The sequence below is a fragment of the Artemia sp. Qi Xiang Cuo genome, chromosome 9 (genome assembly GCF_049724085.1).
Source record: "Artemia sp. Qi Xiang Cuo chromosome 9, ASM4972408v1, whole genome shotgun sequence".
In the NCBI taxonomy this organism is placed as follows: domain Eukaryota; kingdom Metazoa; phylum Arthropoda; class Branchiopoda; order Anostraca; family Artemiidae; genus Artemia; species Artemia sp. Qi Xiang Cuo.
In genome coordinates, this window is record NC_142802.1 from 54,230,529 (window position 1) to 54,243,917 (window position 13,389).

Below are 13,389 nucleotides of genomic sequence, written 5' to 3' on the forward strand. Positions count from 1 at the left end.
AGATACTTCGAGCAAAAATTCTTAAGACAATTTTTAAGATTTTTTTAAAATTTAATTTTGATCAAAGACCATGGTGTCTTTACAAATTAAAAAAAAACAACTCCCTCATAAAAAAGAAGCGCTTTTTATTACAAACATTTTTAATTATGAACACCAAATCAGAACCAGTATTGAATCAATAATAGGCTACCGATTATCTAGAAACTGCTTAATGGACCGTTTTTCCTACTGCCCTTAGAAAAAAGCACAAAGAGACAATCTTAGAAAAAAAAATATTTGCTGGAGGCTATATTTCTTTTGGGTAAGACATGAAAGGGTTTTCAATTAAAGTTGGTCTGAGATTTATATGTACTGAGTTTTATGCCTTAAGTGTTTCTCTCTTTCTTTGAACAAAGTTTCTCAGGCTTGTGGCTTTTGATGGGTAGCTTTAAACTTAATGCAATTTTGTATATTTAGAACCAGCATAAAAAGAAAATTCTTCTGATCGATTTATTGTTATCAACATTCTACTTTTTTAGAGCTTCGGTCACTATTGGGCCAGATTGCTCCGTACTTACAGTTCGTTACCGCCAACTGTTTGATAATTGTACTGGGTAAATGCATATTTCATGAATGTTATCCTTTACGTTGGACTTACCTAATCCACTACCATTTTACTAGGCTTATGCTTTTGAGTATATTTGAGAGAGTGAAGCTTTTGTTTTAATCAATAATATTATGCATCTTTCAAAAGAAGTGAAAATAAAATGTGAGTTGATAAAACCAGCACTTTGGTAAATAGCATATATGTAATAAATACAGAAAGGTACCATTATCTTCGCATGGAATACGATCAATTTTCACTCTTTACGAAAATTGTAATATTTTCAGTACTTATAGTATGGCAGGGGCAGGAAAACTATGTTTTGCATCCCTTCCCCCTCTGAAAAAATCTAGATCCATTGACATATCTCTCAGGTACATTTTGACATCTCCAAGCTGTATTCTTCTTTTGCATATATCATGAAAATATGACGTCATTTTAGCTATAGAACAATTTCAAATTGCATAATCTCATAATAGTATGTAAAGAACATGACGTCACTCCCTTACTGAAAATGACGTCATTTTCTAAATAAATATACTTTGCGGTTCTTCATGCATTCAATTAGATGAAAAGAAGCATGGAAAAGAAAAAGATGGTTTTGAAACGTTTCGTGATTGGTGCTTCAGGATTGGTGCTTCAGATCTCCGATCAGAAGATAAACGATAAAAATCAACGGGATCAAGAAAATTTGTTGAAGACGAATCCTTGTACAGATTTAGAAAGCTTACCGGAAATAAAACCCAACTATCCTGAAAATACAAGTAACCTTTACTGGTACAGAGGTACAAACAATAACAACCTAGGGACGGGTTATATGTGTGGCATGAACAGAGGCAGAGGACAAGCATTTCACCCTAACAGAAATAGAGACAGTACGTATAATGATGGTAAAGGCGGAGGAGGTTCGGACTTTAATAGTGGCAGTGGAAGGTACAGAGGAAGAGGAAGCAGGTATGAGATACACGGAGACAGTGCAAGTTACGCTCAGAGCAGAACTGGATTCAAAGGCGATTCTTACAATGTCAAAGCGAATAATTTTGCAGATAGAGGCAGAAGAAATGGAGAATTCAACAGAGGGAGAGCAAGTAGCTATAGTAGAAACGTAAGTAGGAATTCAGGTCTATTCGTTGAAGGTAGTAAAGTCATCAAAAAACAACCTCCAGAGTGGATGAAAGCCGAACCTAATTGCTATAAATATTGGAATCAGCGACTTAGCATTTTTAAAAATTCGACGAAGGAATTTTATTAGACCGAGAAGCGTGGTATTCGACAACGTTTGAAGATACAGCAAAACAAATTGCTGAGCATTGTCGGTGTGACACAGTGATTGATGCATTTTGTGGAGCCGGTGGTATTACTATTCAGCTAGCAATGGTGTGCAAAAGAGTGATTGCTATTGATACAGATCCTTCGAAAATTGAGATGGCACGCAACAATGCAGCTGTCTACGGAGTCGAGGATAGGATCAAGTTTATAGTTGGAGACTTTTTTGAGCTTTCGAGCAGTTTACAAGCTGATGTTGTTTTCATTGACCCTCCTTGGGGAGGGCCAGAATATCTGAAACAGAGGACATTTGATTTCAAAACAATGCCAGTTGATGTGTTCCTGGCTGTAAAGCGTGCACTGGAGATAACGGAGAATATCGCAGTATTCCTACCCAGAAATTCTGATCCCAGACAAATAAAGCAGTTGGCCTCTAGAAGACGTTACGAAATTGAAGAAAATTGGCTGGGATCCAAATTGAAAACACTTACTGTTTACTTTGGGGATCTAAGAAAATATCATTAAAACTACTCCTGGAAGAAACGAGCTTATTTCACTTTGAGTATTTTTATTATTTAAAAAAAACAGAAATAAATTCTGAAAAATAATCTATTCTTTTTTCATTTATAAGAAAATCATTGTTTGAATGATTTGCGCTGCTGTAATTGCTATTTGCCATCCTATTTATAGAAAGATATTTTAACTGTCCAAATGTTAAGACAGCTACTTTGGTGATAAAAAATTTGTTCCGCTCTCTATTTCAAAAGAAAAAATTTGGGGGGATGGACGAATTTTTAAGAATTTAGGGGGTGACAATTTTGTTGTTCCTCTTTTCAATGGAAACACTAAAAAAAAATGTATTTTTCATTGAAAATACCTAAGAAAATGTGTTTCAAAATTCCAGTTGCTGTCAAACGAATTAGGAGGTGGGGGAAGGGTAAATGGACTCTGATCACCATCACCTCTCCAGTTGATGTCACTAAGAGATTTTAAATTCTTTATCTTTGGTCGATCAAGTTCTTTCTGTGTAAAAATATTTTGTCCACTGTTTATGCTTGTTAATTGAAACACTGGACTATCCCAATATCTTCTTGGTCAACTGTCTAAAAAAATTGCTTTTATTACTTTTTCTTCTCTCTTAGTCCTTCCTATCTCCGTGATTATATCGTTTGAGTTTTTCAGTGGTGTAATTTGTTCATTTCTGCATTGAGCAGACCAATATTGATTTTGTCAAAGATTAGATTGATTAATGTCAAAGACAGAGAGACTAGAAACATGTTATCATAAATTTTGCAAGTAATCATATAACAGTGTGAAATTTTCAGACTATGAGGTATATTTATTATGTTTTATATGTTGTTTTTTTTACGCGGAAAGAAAGTGGTCTTAAATTTTTTTTTTACTACATTTACGTTAAGTTTTCCTACCAAAAAGGAAAAAAAAACTGAAAAATGAAAGAGTAAAGACTAGGAAATGTTGTAGCTTATAATACTATTAAAAGGTTAAGACCACTATAACCTGTATTTTTCAATATCGTGATCCACCAAAAAAGGGAACAAATTTTTTTTTTTTCAATGCATAAATGACATATTAGGAATTAAAAAGGCGTGTTGGTATTGTATTCTTGAACGTTGTCGAAGAAAGAAAGAACATGAAGTTGTGCAAATACTTTTCGGGGAGATATTTTTTTAGTATTTGAAGAGTAGTTTAGCTTGGCGAATGAAACTTAAAAAGGACTATAGAATTTGATATTGAGCTGATTTTCTGCTACTTCCTTTAAGTGAATACGGTACCTTAAAAGATTATGCTGCCTCGTCCATTGTTCTTTTCATTTTTTCAATTCAACATTACAATTCCATCACCTAACCAACCTTTTAACGAATCTAGCCAAAACAGATAATTTTTTCCAGGCAAAAGGCTGCAAGTTACCTTATAAGGTAAAGAAATTCAAAGGAGCGCTTAAACGGAAATATTTTATTTGTCTTTTAGTGTAAATAAATTCTATTTTTTCACTTTTTACACCTTCCGTGGATCCACAATTTTTAATTATAATACTGCCAAACGTAAGTCGAGCCTCAGTAAGCGAACTGTTTGGTTGATCGGTCATCTCGCTATCTTAAATCGTCGTTACTTCCTAGATTAATTTAAAAAAAAATCCACGAAAAAAGTTTTTTAAAGAAAAGTAAAAAACTCCATTAAACCAAAAATTATCAAAAATAAAATCAAATTGTCTACCAAGCGTAAAACTACCACTCCTGCTACTTGTACTTGGGTTAGGACAACGGCTGCGAACCTTGCCTGGCATCCAATTGTTCTTCTACGATTGAGTTCCATCTTTGGCGGTCCAGGATCCATTCTTGCGTGATTTCGAGCCATTCCTTGTCTCACCGTCAGCCAAAGTTGTGAAATCTCCCTTTGAGTTTGAGGTCAGCTTTGACGCAGGCAAGCCACATTTTGCGTTGTGCCTCTTGGCATTTTGCTCCAGCCGGGAAGAGGCTGCCAGTGAAGCACTTTTTTTGGTCAGTGCCTCTGGTGGTCGCTCTTGGATGTGCCCGTACCAGCGCAGACGGTGCTTCTTGATGACTAACCCGATGTAAAGGCACTGGGAGCATGATCGACGGAGATCTGCATTACTCATTCTGTCGGTTAGTCTGACGCCGAGGATCCTCCGAAAGCAAGAATGGTCAAAAACATTCAGATCATGTACTTCGGATGCTTTCAGCATCCAAGACTCACATCCATAGAAGAACCGATCTGACGAGTGCCTCGTAGACACGGATCTTTGTTTGCAGCTGGATTTGACGCTTTCGCCATAGACAAGAGTTGAGCTGGGCAAACACTTTTGCCGCTGATGCAATTTGAGTGCGAATTTCGTTCGAGCTGCTTCCGTTGCCGTCAATCAAGGATCTTCTGTACTTGAATTCTTCCACCACCTCAATTTCATCTTGTTGGAGATAGATAGGCTGTATCTGATTTGGCGTATTGGACGTGAGGATTTTCGTTTTGGGACTGCTGATTTTGAGACCCATTGATTGGGCGGTGATTACCACCTTGGCAAGCATTTCCTAAGCTTCTGTGACGGTCCCAGACAGAAGATCGACTTTGTCTGTGTAATATAGATTACTGTCCAATCAAAATTTGGAAATATCCATTTTGTTCAGCGTAGTCGAAGGGTGAGGAATTGTGTCTTTGAGTTAAGAAGACTAAATCATTAAGGCTGAGGAATAAGTGAAGATGAAAAGGTTACTTTGGGTAACGAAAAGAATGATCAGGTGGAAAGCTTCCCTTACCTTGGTAGTATTATTAGTAAAGACGGTGGGAGCAGTGAAGAGGTTCAAAGTAGAATAGCCGAGGCTCAGGGTGTCTTTTCGCAGTTGAAAAAAACTTGAAAGGATAGGAAGATAAGTCTGCAAATCAAGATTAGAACATTGGTAGCTACTGTGATGACAGTGGTCAAATATGGTCTTGAAGCATAGGCGCTCCGAAAAGCGGATGAAGATTTGCTGGATGTTTCCCAGAGAAATTGCCTACGGATTATTCTGGGTACCCGGCTATTTGACCGTATTCCAAACAGTAGGCTCTACGAAAAATGCGGTTCTATCCCTTTTCTAGCGCTATATTGAGAGAAAGATTGAGATGGCTTGGGAACATTTGGCGGATGAAGGATGACAGATTGTCCTTTTCAGCCAACCGTCAAGGGCTAAACGGAAAGCAAGTTGTCCCTGTTTGGGGTGGATGTCATAAAGAAACATTTAAGGGAAATTGAAACTGCCTGGGAGGATTTAAAGAGGGAGGCTCTGAATAGATTGGGGCGGAGGAGGAGCGTGCGTAACTGTGTCGACTTCAGGCGGCTTGGTACTACGGTGACCTGTTAGTAGTAGTAGTTGTAGAACTCTGGCAAGAACCAAGAGTTAATCTGAGCAAAATCGTAATCAAAAATATTGATTTTGATATTGAATATCGAATATCGAAAGTAAAAGCATCGATATATAGGTTAATTAAAGTATCGTCCAACACTAGCTGGGCGTGATAAACTTTGTGTAGGCTCTAAGTAAGCACATATCTTACTTCACATATATAGGAAGAAAGATGCCTTTTGCGACCACAGAAAATATTATAGCTAAAATTTTGATATTCCACAAATAACTTCTTTTTGTATACAAATAGCTTCTTGTATGTTTCTTCATCCTTTAGTAAACTTCTTAATTTTGATTCGTAGTTTAGTTAAGTTGTCATGACTACTGAGGACTACGAATTAAGATTAAGAAGTTTACTAAATGATGAAAAAAACATACAAGAAGCTATCGTATAATCCAACATACTCTTTTACAAATAAGTTTAAGAACGAATTAAAGTGTTTAAAGGATGAAGGAAAAATTACAAATGCCTGCCACGCAGTTCCTTGTGCCCTAAATTATATGGACTTCCCAAAATTCATAAGCCTAACCTACCACTACGACCAATTGTGTCAAGTACAAGGTCACCAACAAGTGTTTTGAGCAAGTGGTTAGTGTCAATCTGTAAACCACTTTTGTCTTCACAAATTTTGTATATTAAGAATTCTTCGAATTTGGTTGAAACACTGAAAAAAGTAGAAATTTCTTCAAGTTCTTTGCTTTCAAGCTTCGACATTGTATCAATGTACACAAATATTGATGTAGAAGCAGCCGAAACTCTCCTAGAAGGAAAGCTGTTAAGAAATTTGGATTTGATTAGTGGCAAAACAGATTTGGAAGTTTCTGTAATTATGTATTTAGTAAGGTTGTGCAATAAGTTCTCTTATTTTTTTCAATTCAGATGGGAGTATTTCGAACAAATAAATGGTTTACCTATGGGGGCCCCTTTATCCCCTTTGTTAGCTAATATTTTTGTGGAGAATATTGAAACAATTGCGTTATGTTCCTATTTTTTAAAACATATTTTCTGGGGCCGGTATATGGATGACATAATTTCAGTATGGGATTATGGGGAGGAGGAATTAAAAGGATTTTTGGAACATCTTAATTGTTGGGAGGGGGTTTGAAGTTTACTGTTGAATTAGGAGAGAATGGAAAACTTTCTTTTCTTGATGTTCTTCTTTTGAAAAATCAAAATAGGCTGGATTTTAAAATTTACAGAAAACCGACAAATTACAATAGATTTTTGTCTTATAGTTCCGGTCACGCTCGCCAAGTAAAAATTGGTTTTATCATTTCTTTAACTGACCGGATCTTTAGTATTTGCTCTCCAAAATTTCTTGAGGAGTTGTCTTTTCTAAGGAAAATACTAATAAGCAACATGTATCCAGAGTGGTTAATTAACCAGACTTTTTCAAAGAGAAGAAAAAGGCTTCTAGAGATTTCTAAGGAAGTCTTGGAGACAACTCGGGAGAAGGATATTTTTGTTCCTTACCATATGTACCCGGGCTAAGTGAAAAACTTAAAAGAATTTTACAAAGCAATGGTTTAAGGGTAGCTTTAAAGAGTAATGATACTTTGGGTAGTTTTCTAAATTCTGGGAAGGATCTAATTTTATTGGGGCGACAAAGTGAGGTTTATCAGATCCCATGTACTTGCGGAAGCTCATATGTGGGACTTACTAACCAGAGTTTGGAAATGATATTATTACAACATAAAGATTCATTTGTTTTTGCACTAAAGTAAGATTCTTGGTTTGAAGTTTTCAATTAAGCTCTTTTAGAACACATTTTCAATTTCTCAGGCCATTTATTCTTTTCTATAATCTGTATGTGATTCTTGGGTACCGATGTTTAAAGCAAAACTTTTCTGAAACTCTTGAATTAAATACAATCTTATTCAATAGTATTGCTTTGAATCGGGATACAGGAGAATTTGGGCTGAACTCTATCTATGATAGTTTATACAAATCTGACAGAGTAAAGTTCAATTCACCCAATGTAGTTGACCTTTGTCAAAATGCTATATCATTGAACGCTAATGAACCGAATCCAAGAAGGTCAAATGAGGCTAGCTTCCGCCTTTGCTTTGAAAAGAATTAGAGATTTAAACAACATGTAGTTTTATTTGATTTCGTATATAAACTTTTGTTTTAAATTGTTTTAGTTTAGTTTTACTGCTGATAACGGTCACTGTATATGTGACCGAAATATCTGATATTTTTGTGAATTTTCTATGCACTGTCTATTAAAAAGGATTTTATCTCCATTTTGAACTTTTATTTTAAGGCCAAAAAGTATTTCTTCTGGAATAAAATGTTGATCTTACCCCGGGTGCATATAGGTGAAAGTTTGGTGAGGGGAATCAGACAACTTGTTTCATGGAAAGGGGTTGACAATGCAAAAAGCTCTGTTTCTTGGTGATAAATTTTTTGTTTTATGCTTTGAGATCCAGTGCACTAATCCTGAGGGGATCCGTCTCCTTCATTTTCCGCTATGGGGTATACCATTAGGGAAGATGTATTAGATCAGTTTATTTAAACTTGTTTTTTTATTTCTATGAATGTATTTTGAAACGACTCATGGTTTTCCTTTTTCAGAGTGGATCTGGACTTTTGTCGATATTACCCGATCCTAAGCAAGTTGGAGGAAAGCAGTTGAATCGTTCTTTGATTCCAAATTCACTTTTGAAGCCACGAGCTGCGATCAGCATAAGCAAGCCGGGAGTAAAACATGAGGTGAGTATTGCAATCCCTATTGAATTTCTGTTTTTCTAAAATCACTTTTTTGTGATAAGGGAAAATTTCTTCTTTTTTTCAATAAGGCTTATCCCATTGTCTTATTTGATCCGTAACGCTGAAACTGATTAAATCTATTCATTCAGATAATGCAGAGTAATTAAAATTAATATTACCTAAATGATCACTGAATCAACGTAATTCAGTTGATGGGCTCACAAAAGTTTGCAGTTGATGCGCATATATATATATTAGTTTTCTAGAAACGTGAAATTTACTGCAATTAATCGAGAATAAAATTAGTATATAGTATGCTATCCAAAGATACAGCATTAATAAATCTTTATCTGGTCATCCCCAATGACATCGGGGATTTGACAATGATTGGAGATTTCCAAATCCCCATTGAAAACGGTTATATTTCCCTCTACCTTTTAGGCAGATGAGTATTTCCAGAGTTGTTTTCCTGTCTCTTTCTGATCAAAACCCCACCCAGCCCCAGCCCCACAGAAAAATCAAATTATTACGAATTTCTCTATCTTTCCTATTGCTCTAATAGACATTGAGAAGCGAGTCTGAAATGAGTGTTTCCAGAGTTGTTTTTCTGTCTTTTTCTAATCAGAAACCTAGCCAGTCCCCACCTCAATGAAAAATCATTATTACAAATTTCTGTATCTTTCCTATTGCTCTAATAGACATTGAGAAGCGAGTCTGAAATGAGTGCCTCCAGAGTTGTTTTTATGTCTTTTTCTGATCAGAAACCTAGCCAGTCCCCACCCCAATGAAAAATCATTCTTACAAATTTCTGTATCTTTCCTATTGCTCTAATAGACATTGAAAAGCTAGTCTAAAATGAGTGTTTCCAGAGTTGTTTTTCTGTCTTTTTCTGATCAGAAACCCAGCCAGTCCCCACCCCAATGAAAAATCATTCTTACAAATTTCTGTATCTTTCCTATTGCTCTAATAAACATTGAGAAGCGAGTCTGTTCCAATCTGTTTTGGAATGCATTTCTTAGACACTAAATAACATTCGAGAGAACACCTTAGGCCGGCAACCCGTGCGAAATTCTATTGCGAATCTTCTCACTGGTTGATTGTATTTTCTGAAATAGATGATTTACCACCTAAATGATATTACCTGAAAAAGTCATTACCACCTAAATGATCATTGAATCATTGTGTTTCAGCTGATGCGATCACAAAAGTTTTATTTTTTCAAAATTCCAGACAGGTAAATTAGAACATCAAAAAACCTAAGTTAGCTAAAACTAAAGACATTTTGTGCTGTAGCACATATTTTGTGGTTTGTATTTTTCTTTATAGATAATACTCCCCAAACCTGACATTGTGAGCTAGAAGAATTACAATTTGTAAATACGGTAGCTTGTGTTTTTATTATCTGTGATTTAGATGTTTCCTATAAAGCGAAAATTCCATTTTGCGACTTATCTTAACAAGACGCATGAGCGTTACACCTTGTAATTATATTACTTCGGGTTATGGGCTTTCTATAAAGCTGGAACTTCACAAATCACGTTATAAATTGATTAGATATAAAAGTGACATAGCTTTTAATGTTATTTAATGTATGCAGTATGTTGGCTATAAAGTCAAAATATCATTTTTGTTGGATTAATGCTTTTGTAACACTTAAATTCCTTGAATTTCACATTATGACTTAAAATCATCAAAGTAAAATTTCTATAGCTTTAATTTTAATTTTTGTGGGTTGAATGTTTTCTGTTAAGCTGAATTCTTTTTATAGGTAACTTAAATAATTAAACATCGAGATAAATCAGCTTGTAATTAATAATTCATTATGCCTAGTGTTTATATATATTACGAAAATTTAAAGCAAGCGATATTGTTTATTAAAAAAAATAAAAAAAAAAAAAAAAAATGAACACATAACGTAAAATTCTCAACAGAAAATATCAAATTGAAAATTTGAAATCAACTAAAAGCTGAATTTCTTCTCATATTATCTGTAGTCCAACCAATTTATGATTTGATGGTGTTTTTGTGAGGTTGGAAGCTCCTGTATATCATGAAATTTCTCGATTTTGAAGTTTACATTTGGATAAGAGGATAAGGAAAACAAAAAAATTTATGCTAAAAATTACTAATATATTTCAAACAAATTGTATCACAAGTCCCGAAGGACCGAATTTGAATTGATGTTAATAAATAACAACAGGACAAACATAAAAGTATATAAAGCCCATAAAAACTAAAATACTGGCTAAAGAATGCTAAAAATTTAAATATCAGAATGAAAAGCTGATTGACGGCCTAAGGAGGTTGGAATCTGGATGTGGAGTATTTTTTCGGAAAAATTTCACTGCTCCCTGCTGTTTGGGAAAAAAATTCGACAAACCCCCTCTCCCTGCGAAGGTTTATAGTTGCATTCAAAAAAGATAGAGGCGCAACAGGCCGCCTTCCTTAAATTTATTTACAGGGCTCTTTATTTGATAGATTGCATAGATTACAGGCATGTTCAGGATGGGGAGTTCGAAGAAAGTATAAATCCTTAATGAATGGGGAGGTGTGCCAAATTTGGGGGCTGGTGTATTTTTCCCGTGGAACCCCGCTCCCCCTCCACCCCACACACACGCACACGCACACAAAGTTCTCCCTGGAGAATTCTCTTCACAAGTATAACTGAGCGGCCATAGAGAAATTAAGGGAAATAAGAAGAATGAAGAAAAGAGCAGATACTTGAATATTCCAAAATATATGGTGCAGAATCAAACAGTTCGTGGTTTCAAACTGTAAATAAAGAGCTACTTGGGCCAATAGTAACCAAAAGTCTAAAAAAGGAGTTTTGATAACAATTTATACATCAGAAGAATTGGCTTTTTATGTTGATTCCAAGTATATAAAGTTCATTAAGTTTAATGGTACACATCAAACGCAGAAGTCTGAGAAAATATACCTGATTTTAAAAGAATGGAGAAAACATCTTCAAAAAGGCAAGTGATTTCTGAATCAGGCTTAGATGGCGATTCTTCCTCACTTGACAGTTTTTTTCGAACGGACAATGCAGTTCGTACAAAAATGTAAGCTTCTTGTAAAATGTAAGTCCAAGTTTCATATGGAAATTATGTACTTCTGAAATCATGCTGCATTACAAAAAGATTAGACATTACTCTGGGAGTGCAATAAACTTACGATGTTATATCCAATTCAAACTTTAAATCGGTTGATTTAACTTGTCTTAGCCACTTATCTCGCCCCGAGGTACGCTTTATATCAGTTCGGCACCAAAGGTGCTAACCAATGGCCTCCAGAGTTATCTAGAAATTTTTCCAGCAGCGGTGTCATTTGGGGGGGGGGGCTGGGGCTACACCCCCTTTGATTTTAGGAGGTGCCCCAAATCAGTAGTCACAATTTTTATTGATTTGATCTGAAGTGTAAAAAAGTGTTTCCAATCAATACAAATCCGTTTCTAATAGAGCTGAACTTCACAACAATCTATTGTGAGCTTCATTCCCAAACATATATATATATATATATATATATATATATATATATATATATATATATATATATATATATATATATATATATATATATATATATATATATATATATATATATATATATATATATATATATATATATATATATATATATATATATATATATATATATATATATATATATATATATATATATATATATATATATATATATATATATATATATATATATATATATATATATATATATATATATATATATATATATATATACATACATACATACATACATACATATATATATATATATATATATATATATATATATATATATATATATATATATATATATATATATATATATATATATATATATATATATATATATATATATATATATATATATATATAAAAAAATATATATATATATATATATATATATATATATATTATACCTATCTCATATTTATTCAAATTTATTCAATTCATTCAAATAAAAATACAACATAACATAAATATTAGAGCGAACCGGTTAAAGACCATAACAACAAAAAATTGGAAATGAAAAAGAGAGAAAAAATGAAGAAGAGAAAAAAAGAGAAAACAAGGGTAATTAAAGCAAATTGATTAAAATTTTAGAGATTGAATTATACTATCAAGTTTAGAAACATTGTTATAGCCTACAGTGTGCGAAAACTTGTGGATAACTCAATACTGGATTTATAAATGGGAGATTTATAAATGGGTAACTGAACGATTAGTGTTGCCCCAAACAGATCCGCAATATGAGATGTATGGGTAAATAAAAGAGTAATAAAGGGTGACAAGGATATCGGGAGGAAGAAAATAATTCACACGATTAATCGTTATTACCTTTCACCAGATTATAGCTTTGACGTAGGAATAGTGTATCGCAAGTGATAAGGAGAAGCCTATGTGTACAGCAAGAAACTTGGGAAATTCGACCGTAGGAGGAGATTGGTGGAATATTTGAGGCCAAGTGCTTGCTGAGCTTCATTTTTTTGTAAGGGGTTCGAAATACTACAACCTGACTTTTCTTGCTGTTTATGTTCATGCAGTTACCGATACATCACTCCTGTACTCTATTCAGAAGGATTTGAGTAGAGGTGACGACGGATTGTAAATTAGGGCCGGTGATGAAAAAGTTGCTATCGTGAGCAAAAAGTACTGGGTGCACTGATGGAACCAGGTCCGTGCCAAACCATTAATATAAAGGAGAAAAAGTATTGGACCAAGAACAGAGCCCTGTGGGACGCCCCTCCGGACAGGTAGGGTATGCGAAGTCACCCCGCCCAGGCTCAAACTCTATACTCCACCAGAGATATAAGAGCCGAAGCATGAGAAGGCAACTCCAGGAACCCCGCAGCTGTCGAGTTTGCTTAATAAAACACTGTGATCAACCAT

At 34.5% G+C, this 13,389-nt stretch overlaps 1 protein-coding gene across 1 annotated transcript in view; it reads left to right on the top strand.

Annotated features, from left to right (window-relative positions):
• LOC148948815 (proline-rich protein PRCC-like) overlaps nt 1-13,389 on the top strand; it is a 61,565-nt gene that overhangs the window by 26,460 nt on the left and 21,716 nt on the right. The window contains exon 4 of the mRNA XM_089094097.1: nt 8,345-8,482. Coding sequence (XP_088950223.1) covers nt 8,345-8,482 — 138 coding nt within the window. The remainder of the gene's footprint in view (nt 1-8,344; nt 8,483-13,389) is intronic.